General features: G+C 32.5%; 1 protein-coding gene across 2 annotated transcripts; it reads right to left on the bottom strand.

Annotated features, from left to right (window-relative positions):
• Positions 1-7,215: 7,215 nt before the first annotated feature.
• LOC144558357 (uncharacterized) lies at positions 7,216-12,342 on the bottom strand. 2 transcript variants are annotated; one of them, XM_078307189.1, is made up of 6 exons: positions 12,128-12,252; positions 12,046-12,092; positions 9,078-11,020; positions 8,457-8,583; positions 8,040-8,141; positions 7,216-7,725 (listed from the first exon to the last, which is right to left on the bottom strand). In XM_078307189.1, the coding sequence occupies exons 2-6, from the start codon at positions 12,061-12,063 to the stop codon at positions 7,657-7,659; spliced, it is 2,259 nt and encodes a 752-aa protein (XP_078163315.1). In that variant the 5' UTR covers positions 12,064-12,092; positions 12,128-12,252; the 3' UTR covers positions 7,216-7,656. The 2 variants fall into 2 exon arrangements, with proteins under 2 accessions (XP_078163315.1, XP_078163314.1); XM_078307188.1 differs by having other exon boundaries at positions 12,046-12,342.
• Positions 12,343-12,730: the final 388 nt, after the last annotated feature.

Below are 12,730 nucleotides of genomic sequence, written 5' to 3' on the forward strand. Positions count from 1 at the left end.
CAAAATTTAAAACTTAAAAGTCAAAATAAAATCGTTAGATGTGATTTATATTATTTTCTCTATGTGCTCATAAAAAAATTATTACATTTCCATTTTTATGTGAATCAATAAGTTGAAAAATCAACGTCTATAAATTATCCACATTAGTACGTTTTTTATAAGCTCTCGATGACAACCAAAACAGAATTGAAATGCCATAATTTTTTACACGTGCGTAGATAAAATGATGTAGATCATATCCAACGGTTTTATTTTAACTTCTAAGTTTTAAATTTTGAGTTATTAAAGTTTTAAAAAATGGAGGCATGGGGGAGGCACAAAAAATGGAGGCATTTGAACCCTCTTCTTTTATTTGTTTATTTCTATTTATATTATATGTCAAAATATAGATAAAGGTAAGATTCTTTTTTTCGTTAGTTTATCGGACACGGGTAAGGATTTTTTTATTATTTTACCCGTTTTTGTATAAAATATTTTTTAAAAATAAAATTATATATATTTGTATGAAGATAATACATGATACGATAGAGTTTTATATTTTATTAAATTTTCATAATACAAACTAGTTGTATTCATTATTTTTTATTTTTTCTTTATTTTGAAAAGTATTTTATCGAAAGCACATATTAAAATGTCAGTGGTACTTTTTTATCCATTTATCTGATCTGTACCGTATTAAAAAAACAAATAAAAAATAATAAAAAATTATTATCATAGTGAATACATGTATGAAAACGCCTCAACCCGATCCGTATTGTACCTGTTGACACCCCTAATTATTGTCACTGAAGAATGCCAGACTCAGCTAGCATTCTATCTTAATTAATTTTTTGCAGTCTTGATGGAAAGTTTACTTCAAAAAGAAAAATAACCGAGAAAGCATATCCGATCTCATTTTATTAATTGCTGAGTAATTATTCATGTAAAACTCATAAAAATTAGCAGATCACACGACTTTATAAAATGTAGATAAAAATGTTTCAAAACGAGAGATGTTCCGCTCTCAAACTACACAACAATGCCGATTTTTTATTTATATCCAAAATAAAATATAAATTTAAAAAACTAACCAAATAGCTAATGAAATTGCAAAACTATCCAAACCGGTTAACCATTAACCGGACTCAAATCAAATTTCCGGTTATTGGTTTCCCGGATCCATTGAAATAGTCCGGTTAACCATTAACCGGAAATTTGATTTGAGTCCGGTTAATGGTTAACCGGATTTGTGAATTTTTTTTTTTTTTTTTTTTTTTTTTTTTAACAGAAATTTTTTTTTTTTTTTATTTTTGTATTAAAATATTAGAAATGTTGAATATATTTCTTTGAAAATAAATGGAATACAATATAATTTGATTTATTAGAAAGACTGCAACTAATAACCCGGATCAATATTTTCCAGGCCGGATTTTTCGCGGCTGTACGAAAAATTAATATATTTCTTTATGTGCTATTGGAAAAAAATAAAAATGCTTAGATTCTGAGTTATTGATCCCGGTTCAAAAGTCACTTCTATGCAATCTAGAAAATATTGTGATCCTTCTAGGACATTTAATTTATGAAAAGTTGTTTCTATTTTTGAAAAAAAAACAAAAACTTTAATTTATTTAATAATTGTTTTTAAAAAGAATTCTCAAAATAGATACAACTTTTTATAAATTAAATGTCCTAGAAGGATCACAATATTTTCTAGATTGCATAGAAGTGACTTTTGAACCGGGATCAATAACTCAGAATCTAAGCATTTTTATTTTTTTTCCAATAGCACATAAAGAAATATATTAATTTTTCGTACAGCCGCGAAAAATCCGGCCTGAAAAATATTGATCCGGGTTATTAGTTGCAGTCTTTCTAATAAATCAAATTATATTGTATTCCATTTATTTTCAAAGAAATATATTCAACATTTCTAATATTTTAATACAAAAATAAAATAAAATAAAAAATTTATGTTTTCAAAAAAAAAAAAAGAAAAAAAAAAAGAAGGAAAATTCACAAATCCGGTTAACCATTAACCGGACTCAAATCAAATTTCCGGTTAATGGTTAACCGGACTATTTCAATGGATCCGGAAAACCAATAACCGGAAATTTGATTTGAGTCCGGTTAATGGTTAACCGGTTTGGATAGTTTTGCAATTTCATTAGCTATTTGGTTAGTTTTTTAAATTTATATTTTATTTTGGATATAAATAAAAAAATCTGGACCGAAATTTTTATAAATATCCAAATCAAATAACAAATTACAGAATCTACCATGTTTTGCAATGGAATTCGAAAACTAGCCTATCCGGTTAACCATTAACCGGAATAGGCCATTCTTTCCGGTTCTCCAATTCCCGAAAATTGAGAATAGGACCGGTTAATGATTAACTGGAAATAAGGTGTTTGGTTAATGGTGTACCGGAAGTAGGATATATAGATGTTAGGTTAATAGTTAACCGAATTTGTGGATTTTTTTTTTAAAAAAAAACAGAAATTTCTAATTTTTTATTTTTTGTATTAAAATATTATAAATGTTGAATATATTTCTTTGAAAATAGATGGAATATAATATAATTTGATTTATTAGAAAGACTGCAACAAATAACCCGGATCAATATTTTTCAGGCCGGATTTTTCGCAGCTGTAAGAAAAATTAATATATTTCTTTATGTGCTATTGGAAAAAAATAAAAATAATTAGATTCTGAGTTATTGATCCCGGTTCAAAAGTCACTTCTAGGTAATCCAGAAAATATTGTGATCCTTCTAGTACATTTAATTTATAAAAAGTTGTATCTATTTTTGAAAAAAATCAAAAACTTTAATTTATTTAATGATTGTTTTTTAAAAATAATTCTCAAAATAGATACAACTTTTTATAAATTAAAATACTAGAAAGGTCACAATATTTTTTGGATTACCTAGAAGCGACTTTTGAACCGGGATCAATAACTCAGAATCTAATTATTTTTATTTTTTTCCAATAGCACATAAAGAAATATATTAATTTTTCTTACAGCCGCGAAAAATCCGGCCTAAAAAATATTGATCCGGGTTATTTGTTGTAGTCTTTCTAATAAATCAAATTATATTGTATTCCATCTATTTTTAAAGAAATATATTCAACATTTCTAATATTTCAATACAAAAAAAAAAAAAAAATTCTGTTTTAAAAAAACACAAGTCTAAAAAAAAAAAATATGAGTCCGGTTAAACATTAACCGGATTTTTTATTTTAAAAAAATAAAAAATAAAAATATAACTTTCCGGTTAACCGGATTTATTTTTTGAGTCCGGGAATCCGTTAACCGGACATTTGTCCCAAATCCGGTTATTGGATAACCGGTTTGGGTATTTTTTGAAATTTATTCGGGATTTGTATATTTTTTTAAATTTTATTTGTTTTTTGGATATTAATAAAAAAATCGGTCCGAATGATATATTTCTATTCCAATAAACAAAATAATATAAATACAGGGTTCCTTTAAATTGGCATTTTAAAATGATAATTGGTTCAAGTTAGGAAATATTTAGGAGAAATAGTCCAGATAAATTTTCAGACAATAATCTATCCGAACTCAAATTAAAATTTTAAACGGGGATAAAATTGGCAGTTTAAAATGAGAATCGGACCAATTGGTTCAAGTCAGGAACTTTCAAAGTTACCTTTTGTTTTGCTGGGAAATAATCAAGCAGTCAAGATTTTGTGCTTGTGCATGAGAAATGGACATTTAAGCATATTACTGCTGACGCTTATTACTCTGACACATATTCAGAGCCATCCTCTGCTCTTTGACCGTTTGCATTGTTTTTTTTTTTTTTGACTTGAACCGTTTGCATTGTTTTCTTTTAAAGAAATGATGGATTTTAAGAAGCATTTTTTTTATTTGGTGGGGTCCCTTCGATCTATCATCTATGTACTATGTGCAATAGACAGATCGGATCGGATCGGATCTTAATTTTTTTTGTATTTTAATCAATGGTATGATACGATTCGTTTGCTTCTGACTAGACGGGCTGGACGAAAAACAGAGGATCAATCTTTTCATGATACGAAGAATGCCAAATACGAATAATAACATTATAAGCAATAAATTTGCGAATAATTTACGTTTTATTTATTCTTTTCAAACCGAATTTCGAATAAAGTACAAAAAATATATAATACATTTTATTCGCAATAAAAATACAATTTTTTCTAAAAAATCACTTTTTTTTTTTTGGGGGGGGGGGGGGGGGGGGGGGGGGGGGGGGGGTTATTTTTTTACTTTTTTGTTGTACTGATATATCCGAATCACAAATTTTTCACTCCGCCGAACCGAACCTGAACTATCACTATGCAGATTACGGTCCTTTTTTTTTTTTTTTCTTTTCTTCAAGGTTATCTTTAAAACAGATTACAGATTTTAACCTAATATATTTTTAGTCAAAATCTCAAATAGTTTTGAACGCAGAATAATGTGAAAAAAAAATACATGTCACGTTTAATTTTTTTGCAAGCTGATCATCAAATGGGGCAGTTTGATGTCAACTGTAATGGAGCAGTCTGATGTTCAGAGTTGTTTAATTTGTATCAAAATTCACATGTAGGCATGTAGCAATTTATTTTAAAATTCACACTAAATATAAATGGCCCTGCGCGATTTTTACAGTAAATCTAACGGCACTGACCAAAACATCAGAGAAATTTAATCCGATGCTCTTGAAACCGCTCCTTTCCAATCATCAAATAGTTGAAAGTTAAAAAATGGAACTAGGACACAAGCAAGTTGTCACGGACGTTGCTCCGTTTGCAGTTATTCGTGACAAAAAATAATCAATTAAGAGACATTAACAAAATATATTTATTTGGAGTATGAACAACTAACAAGGTACAACCATTGTTTGTCAGTTACAGAAATAATAATAATAAAAAAAACAACGAGGTCTTACAAATGCTAAACTTTTGAACTTCCGAGCAAGTTACTTTGACAACAGCAATGAAGCCATTAGCAACAGATAAAAAATGATTCGAAGCTCGTAATAAAGTCTCACAAGAAAGCATTTGGGTTTATAGAAATTACCAACCCAGAAAGGTTGGTCGGGTAGAATTAATTAATCAATGAAAGCTCTTGCATGGAAATTGGGTTAACCTTTAGATGCCACGCTCCTGTCTCATACTATGATTCTCTTTGACCAAATTAAATGTACTTATTCCCCAGAGATGTAAGGTTGCAGAACGCAAATCTCGGAGCCAGATCCAGTGAGAGTTGGTTCAACATTTTTACAACGAATCCGATCAAGTAAGGTACTGCATCTCGTACAGTGAGATCTGAACCGTCCGTTTTAGTCCACCACGAATCTTTAAAAGTCACTGTGAATCTAAGATTAAGTTCGTATATATAAAATTTGATTTGACTAAAAGTTCATTCTATCCCATGCGGTTCTTTAGTTCCTACTATGGTAGATTGGTAGACACTTTGCCCTGCACTTGTAATTCTGTCAAGGTTGTCATTTGTCATGCATAATGAAATGGGGAAATAAATCTGCTGCGATTCTTTGAAATTGCGGGTTCCTGCTTTCTCAAATCTAACTGTCCATTTGTTTTGAGATTCATGCATAAAAATCAATTGTTTTTTTGAGAGTCGTGCATTCCAAAAAATTAATGGTTAGATTTGGAAAAGCAGGAATCGCAGTAAATTTATTTCCCTGAAATAGTTGTGCAACATATAATTTTGTATTTTCTTCTTTTAGTACAGCACTGTTCATGAAAAATATTTAGTATGTATAATGTAGGCACATATTTAATGGGATAATTGTAACGCACGTTTAATTTTTATATTAATTCAATATTTACAGTATATTTATTAAAAAAGTATTTTTTTTTAGATAAAAAATTATAACAATAGTTGCATTCTTATTTATGTAGATAGTGCGTGCATTAAATTTGAGCCAATATAAAGTTAATGAATGTCATTCGTTACAAATTTATTAAAACTCAACTGTTAAATTTTTTAATTATTTGACGGAAGGTTAACTTCAAATCGATCCAAATCTGATGCACGCTAGATCTGAATAATTGAGAACACATGCAGTTAATTTTCAAATTTTTAAGTACTTTTTTTCAATCACATGCAGTTATGATAAGAATCAGATGTATTATAAAAGTTAGATGTACGCTAGAATCATCCTAAAGTTATGAATTATCCTAACTAATAATCATGTTGAGACAGCATTATGTTTTATTCTCAACATACAAATGATATATTTTTGTTCATTTGAACAATATATATTAAGAAAGTTGATTCAGGTTATGGGGTTAATTTGTATTCTAACAAGGGAGCTAACAGCTGCGCCTGCGCGCATCTTTAGATTAATTATCTTGTTTCAAACATTAGTCAATTTAAACGACCATAACCGTCAATGCATAAGCCCGTCACTCCTGACAGTTATGGGATAACTTTTAGGTTGTTTATTAAAATTGAATACCAATGAGTTTGTTGGCTCACATTCATGCCAGACAAGCTTCAAATTTCACTGGAAATGTTTACAAGCCGATTACACAAATAGGAGAGATTTTGGGTCCCATCTGTTAGTGCCCCAAATGAGAGGGAAGTCTTCTCTTGATCAACGAGCCAACGACCACAAGCTTCAAGAGAGATTTATCATTTTATGTCTTTCAAGTTGTCAAAAGCTTCATGATCGCACTCTTTTTGCTCGTGTATGTAAAGTATATCTATTTGTAAGCTTGTTGTTGGTACAATCTTTGCTAGGCCCCAAAAGGTACAAAACTACAGATTGAGACTGAACCATGGATGGGGCATGAATTAATTGTTTCAAGAAGAAAATAAATAAAATAAATTGGGCCAAAATGAATTGGGTTTCTGCTAGCCCAAGTACACTTCCGATCGGTCCAGTAAGTACACGGTAATTATGTAGCAGAATATTCCTGTAATTTATTTTATTACAGCAATGGGTTTCCAGTTTCCACCGAAGTGCGAGTATAACTAGGGTAAGCTCATCAATTCAAAAATTTATAAATTTTGTATATAAACATTACTGTGAAGAAGATCAGTTTTAGTGATTTAGTATCACTTGTGTTGTAGATTGGTCTTTCTGATTGAATTCGTCTTTTGAAGCTAATTCGATAATTGAACTTAAGTCTTGAAGCTTGTCATTTGTCACATTAGATCAATTCCTGATGCTATACCAAAAATAGTTCTCAATTTGTTTACAATGTACAGCATTTGAAGACCCTCAAAACAAACATATCTCACAAAAAAACGAAAATAAAACAAAATTATATTGTTCTAACCCCCCAACTTACAAAACCTACACACTCTTAATTCCAAAATACTTACAGAGCTTTCTTTTGCACATTGGTTGCCACTTGCCACGGTCTTATCACTAAAACCTTTCTTCCTTCTAGCTTGCTAACTTAATTCTCAAGCTGGTACAATACATGCTACTATTTCTTGCACAAATTGAATCTCATTACCACGCCTCTTTCAACTTGAATTTGTGAACTACTATTATCTACAAACATGTGAAACATTAATTACAGAAAAAACATCACAACTCTTGCAAAGCTGATAAGATAATCACTGGAATTATGCTACCAGTTTAGGTTTCTTTTGGAGGCAAAAAGGGAAATAGGAGCTCAATCTAGCCGTTTTGGTTTCCTCTGCATCTCTTTACATCTGCATCCGGTTACTTCTTAAACTTGTGACGAGGTTGCATGTCTTCATGAAAGCACCTAACAACTACATCCATGCATAGAACAGTTAGTCATTAACAGAGAAGCATACTAGCACCTGACTGAATACCAGTTTGACCAATTTCAAGCCTGCTTCTTTACACTTTTCTTGGCTTGTTTGGTGTTTCATTTGAGGTAACTGGCATGTACATTCTTCGTATTGTACCAAGTAGGTGAAAATCACCATACCTACGTACCAATTTTAAAATTCTTGCCAGTGCAATCCTCAAAATAATCACAAATCGGAAAATAATGAATCAATCCTTGTACATGACTGGTACTGTTGGATCCATACAGGTATCAAATTTAAAACATACATACCTCTGGATGGTATTGTAATATAGGGGAGTAACGGTTAATTGTGATGTATATCTTTTGAAGAAGCCTCAACAGAGCATCCACCTCCTTTCCCAAAACATTAACCTAAAAAAAAAGACAAAATTTATTTACTTGAATTTTCTAAGTATACTGTAGACTGGCCCTGAATGGGTTGGTCACCAGAGTTCAGCCCTTGCCTTTTATTTTAAATAATAAATCTAAGCATATGCAGGTTGGATCCGATCTAGCACACCAAGGATTCTAACCAGGACCTGACGCATCAACCATTTGCATAGCCTCAACTAGGTTATGTTTGGGTTGGAATCTTAGAGGGTAATTTTTTTATTCTAGAGTTGCACAAAGAAGTAATTAAAATAGTACTTCATGTGCACAGATACAGCATTTTAAGATGATTTTTACCTCGCTTTCGGCATTATGAAGCTCGGTACGAGTGACATCAAGCATTTCTTGATTCAATGTACCATTTTTCCTCATTGAGGCAGCCTGTTGGGCTAAGGGTTTGCACTCCTTGTTTAGACCTTCCAATCTGCAGGTTAAACAAAATATAAATATTTAAAATCTTTTTTCTTTTTTGTTGATTAAGGTCTATAGCAAATTATGCACCAACATTTATGCAAAAATTACAAAAATATCTAATTTCTCATTCTTGTGCACTCAAACTCTTTTCATTATCAACAAACACCCACAAGTAGATTGCAATGTTGCAAAGATATATTAGGTACAGAAATATAACTCCAGAATCCATGAAAGCATAACTAAGAAAGAAAGGAATTATGTAATGCATTCTTGAGTTATATGAGTACAATAAAGCCACTTGGTCGAATTAATATAAAAAAAGGTGGGCCCTGCTGCAATCAACCAAAAACAGATGGGCGTTTCTGCAAAAGACTAAAATGCAGGGTTTAATTTGGTAAAACTTTACTTTTATTCAAATATGGAACAATACATATCCAAAATCTTGCATCCATTAAAAACTCGATAGTTTCTATGAGAATTTAGTATTGTTCAGCAAAAGTTTACCTGTTCTCTGATCTGTTAATATTCTTTGATAATTTGGCCTCAGTCTCCGAAAATTTCTTTGATAAATTTAGCATAGACGTAATAATGCACCCTAGATTATCATCTGATGCACTTGAATCATTCTCACATATAACCCATTTTTTTTCAGAATTATTCTCCACCAGATTTTGGCCTTCCTCTGTGGATGTCAAGAAACTGTGAACAGTCCTCTTTAATCTATTGTTCTCTTGATTTGCTAACACCAGTGCTTTCTCCTTTTCTAAGATGGTTGCCTCAAGAGAAGATCTCTCTTTCTGACAATTTAGTAAAATACTCCTGCACTTTTCATCCATAGCCTCCATCAACTTCTTTTTTTCTTCGTTTGCCAAAGCCTGCTGCTGCTCCTCCTCTACAACCATTGCTTGAAGAGAAGATATTTCATTTTGACAGTTTGCCAAAATGTCGGCGCACTTTTTATTCATGTCTTCCTGTAATTTTTTATTCTCTTCATTTGCCAAAAGCAATGCTTTATCCTTCTCTAAATTTTTTTTCTCAAGAGAAGACCTCTCTTTCTGAAAACCCACCAAAACAGCCCCGAACTTCTCATTCATGCTCTCCATCTTTTTGCTGCATTCATCAACCACCTTCCTAAGTATGGTATTGTACATCTCATCTCTAATCCTTCCCTCAATCTCCAATTCTTCACATTCACCCCGGATTTTTTCAATTTTTATATTCTTGCTGGATAACTGGTATGACAATTTCTTTACCTCCTTACTTGTATCCAAAATCACCTTCTTAAGATGTTGATTTTCATAATATAAAGACTCGCCCTTACACTTCAACCTACTAATCTCATCTTGATCAGTGCTAACCACAAATACCTCTATCTTCTTAGAACGAATCTCATCCAATTTTGAAATTATATCTGTTATTCTTTTCCTCAAAGAATCAAACTCCTTGTCTTTTCTGACAAACAGTAAACCCTTAGGTACCTCCCTTTTGTACCTAAAAAGTTCTTCGGTCTTCTTCGACAAAATTAGGTCATGCTGCCGCCTCATATTAATCATCTCTGATTTAAAATAATTTATAATCTCCTCCTTTGTCATGAACTTAACATGTGAAAAATCTCGGTTTTCAGGCCTAATTAGGCTCCTTTGAAAATTATCATCCATAACTTCACCGTTCTCTTCTTTTTGGGCACTTAAGAAATCCTCTATTGATCCCATTCGAACATTATCTTTGAATTTTGAGATTATTCTATCCTCTGGGTTATCAGTTTTATTATTACTTTCAGAGTTCAACAGAAGCTTTAGTAATTCATGCAAATCCTTTTGCATAAAGTCAAGTTCCTGCACTTTCTCTTGCCAGTGCTTGTTTAAGGCCTTAATCACACTCCTTTGCTTACACAACCGAGCCTCAAAGTCATCTTTAACCGCTCTGAAACAATCTCTGGTTGTCAGATTAATGATTTCTCCATGAAATTGCTGTACCAAATCAAGATCATACACTGATGAACTTATCAATTCAAACATATCTCGTATTTTCTCTAATCCTGATTGGAGTGATCTCTCTACTCCATTCAATTGTTGACCAATTTTTCCAACATTTTCAGAATTTTGGTTTTTAATTCCTTCTTTCAAAATCTGGATATGATTTTGAACAGTGGACTGTAGGGAGTTTAAACAATCCTTTGCATCTGAGAATAGCTGCACCAAATCATCAATATAATTTTCTGAACTTTTATCAGAACTTGGGTAGGAAATTGGCATGTTCCTCTCTTTTGAACCTACCAAGGTACTTTGGAAACCATTATTTAGCCCTTGCCAATATGAATCTTCATCAAGGTTAAATTTATGAAACAGGTCCGACCCGTTATGTGAAATGTTGTCTGGGTATGTAAAGTTGGTACAGGGGAGAGTTGAAGATTTGTCAATTGAAACCATGCCGCTTTTGTCTGGAGCCTGAAGTTATTTTGAAATTAAATAAGTGAAATTTGGAAATAATTCAACAGAACATGCAACTAAACCTACAGACATAAAAGCAGAATTTGTTTAGACACACTCTTGCTCCGTAACACAGTGAAATGATATGCACACATCACACCGGTACCAGACCAGTTTGAAATAAATGTGTGGCTTATTTTGTTTACCAGTTTGACAACACTGCTACCAGTATCAGTTTGACCAAGTCATTTAATTGCACTTGGTGCTAAACTGAGATTACTTTGGCTTCATCACGGTAATTTTACAACCGATGCTTAAAATGTAAAATTCGGTGCTCAATTGCAGTACAAAATTTGATACATTGAGGCAGTTACCAGTCATGTTGGATACCGAGACAATCTGTTGGGATGTAAAATTACGGGGAGGGAGGGAGGGATAGAGAGAACAGAAAATCAGTCTGAGGAAAGTGGTAACCAATTATACATTTCTTTTTGACACCAGCCTAACCATAAAACCCAAAGGTCCCAACCTCTTTTTCAAGTTTGCAAAACCCACTGTAACTTAAATCTCTCTTCTTCTTTTTTTTTTTTTTTTTTTTAAGTTGTGTATCATTAATTTCCTTTTTGCAACTTCAGAAAAGCACAGACTTTCAGGTGTCCTACTGTAAAGACAAACTTTCAGGTGTTTGTGAGAACAACAAGCAGAAATTTTATCAGAAAGAAAAAAAAAATTGAACATGAGCATAGACCGAGAACTCTACTGGATTCAATTCTGATTTACAAACCCAATCCAGATAGCTCAAAGAAAACACCGAAGTTAAATTTATTCCTGACTGCTGTCATAAAGTTGAAACCGCTCAACTCTACCTCTGAAAAACAGGAACTGCTCAACTACTCCAACTAAATGAAATTGGATAGAGAGAGAGAGAGAGGAAAGGTTTCACATTTCAAACACCTCACAGCAACTGATATTGCTCAATAATTCACACAAAATAGGAAGAAAACAAACCAAAAATCATAAAAAGAATGAAAATTGAGCCTTACGGATGGGATCCGCTCCATGGATGATAAGTCGAAGTAGGTAGTTACTTCTGTTTGGTAACGCCCTTTAGTAACAGTATAACACTGAAACCAAACCCCTGTTTGCTTTCGTTTCCTTCTCTGTATATCACTGGAATTAAGCAAAAAAGGTGGGATCTTTAAACTTTTTCGCTATTTCTCAGGGGCCTGTCGGATTCTATGACAGGGAAAACATAGGTTTCAGAGGAAAGAAAAAATGACCGTGATACATAAGACAAGCTTTTTCTGGACTTCTCTGCGCTTTTAAGAGAGAGGAGAGAACTTTAGACAAAGTCGTCGCAGGAACACAGAGAGAGAGAGAGAACGATTCAGTGAGAAAGCTTGTGGAAGTAGTCCAAGTCCTCTGAAGTACCTCAAATTTTGAGCTTAGATCCGGACCGTAATTAGCCCGAGGTAGAACGCAGCAGTCCCTTCAATATTTGGGCCGAAACAGATTGAACAGTCTAGATCTAACCTCAAAATTCGAGTTACTATCGGTTATATTAATTCTCGTGTAAGTGGGAGCAGCCAGCAGAGTAAAATAACGCCGGAATTCAGATCCTCCCCGGTACCGTAAAAGAGAATCTTTTAGAATTACTGGATCTGGACCGTTATTTTTAACTAGGCACGAATCTCAAAGCCTAATAATACTGCTCCCTGCGCTAGCCCG

The sequence above is a fragment of the Carex rostrata genome, chromosome 8 (assembly GCF_964058835.1).
Source record: "Carex rostrata chromosome 8, lpCarRost1.2, whole genome shotgun sequence".
Taxonomy (NCBI): domain Eukaryota; kingdom Viridiplantae; phylum Streptophyta; class Magnoliopsida; order Poales; family Cyperaceae; genus Carex; species Carex rostrata.

Coding starts and splice junctions, on each gene's coding strand:
- LOC144558357 (XM_078307188.1), bottom strand. Junction 8,584..9,077: donor ATTAACAGATCAGAGAACAG/GTAAACTTTTGC, acceptor TTTAACCTGCAG/ATTGGAAGGTCTAAACAAGG. Junction 7,726..8,039: donor TATTACAATACCATCCAGAG/GTATGTATGTTT, acceptor GCATGGATGTAG/TTGTTAGGTGCTTTCATGAA.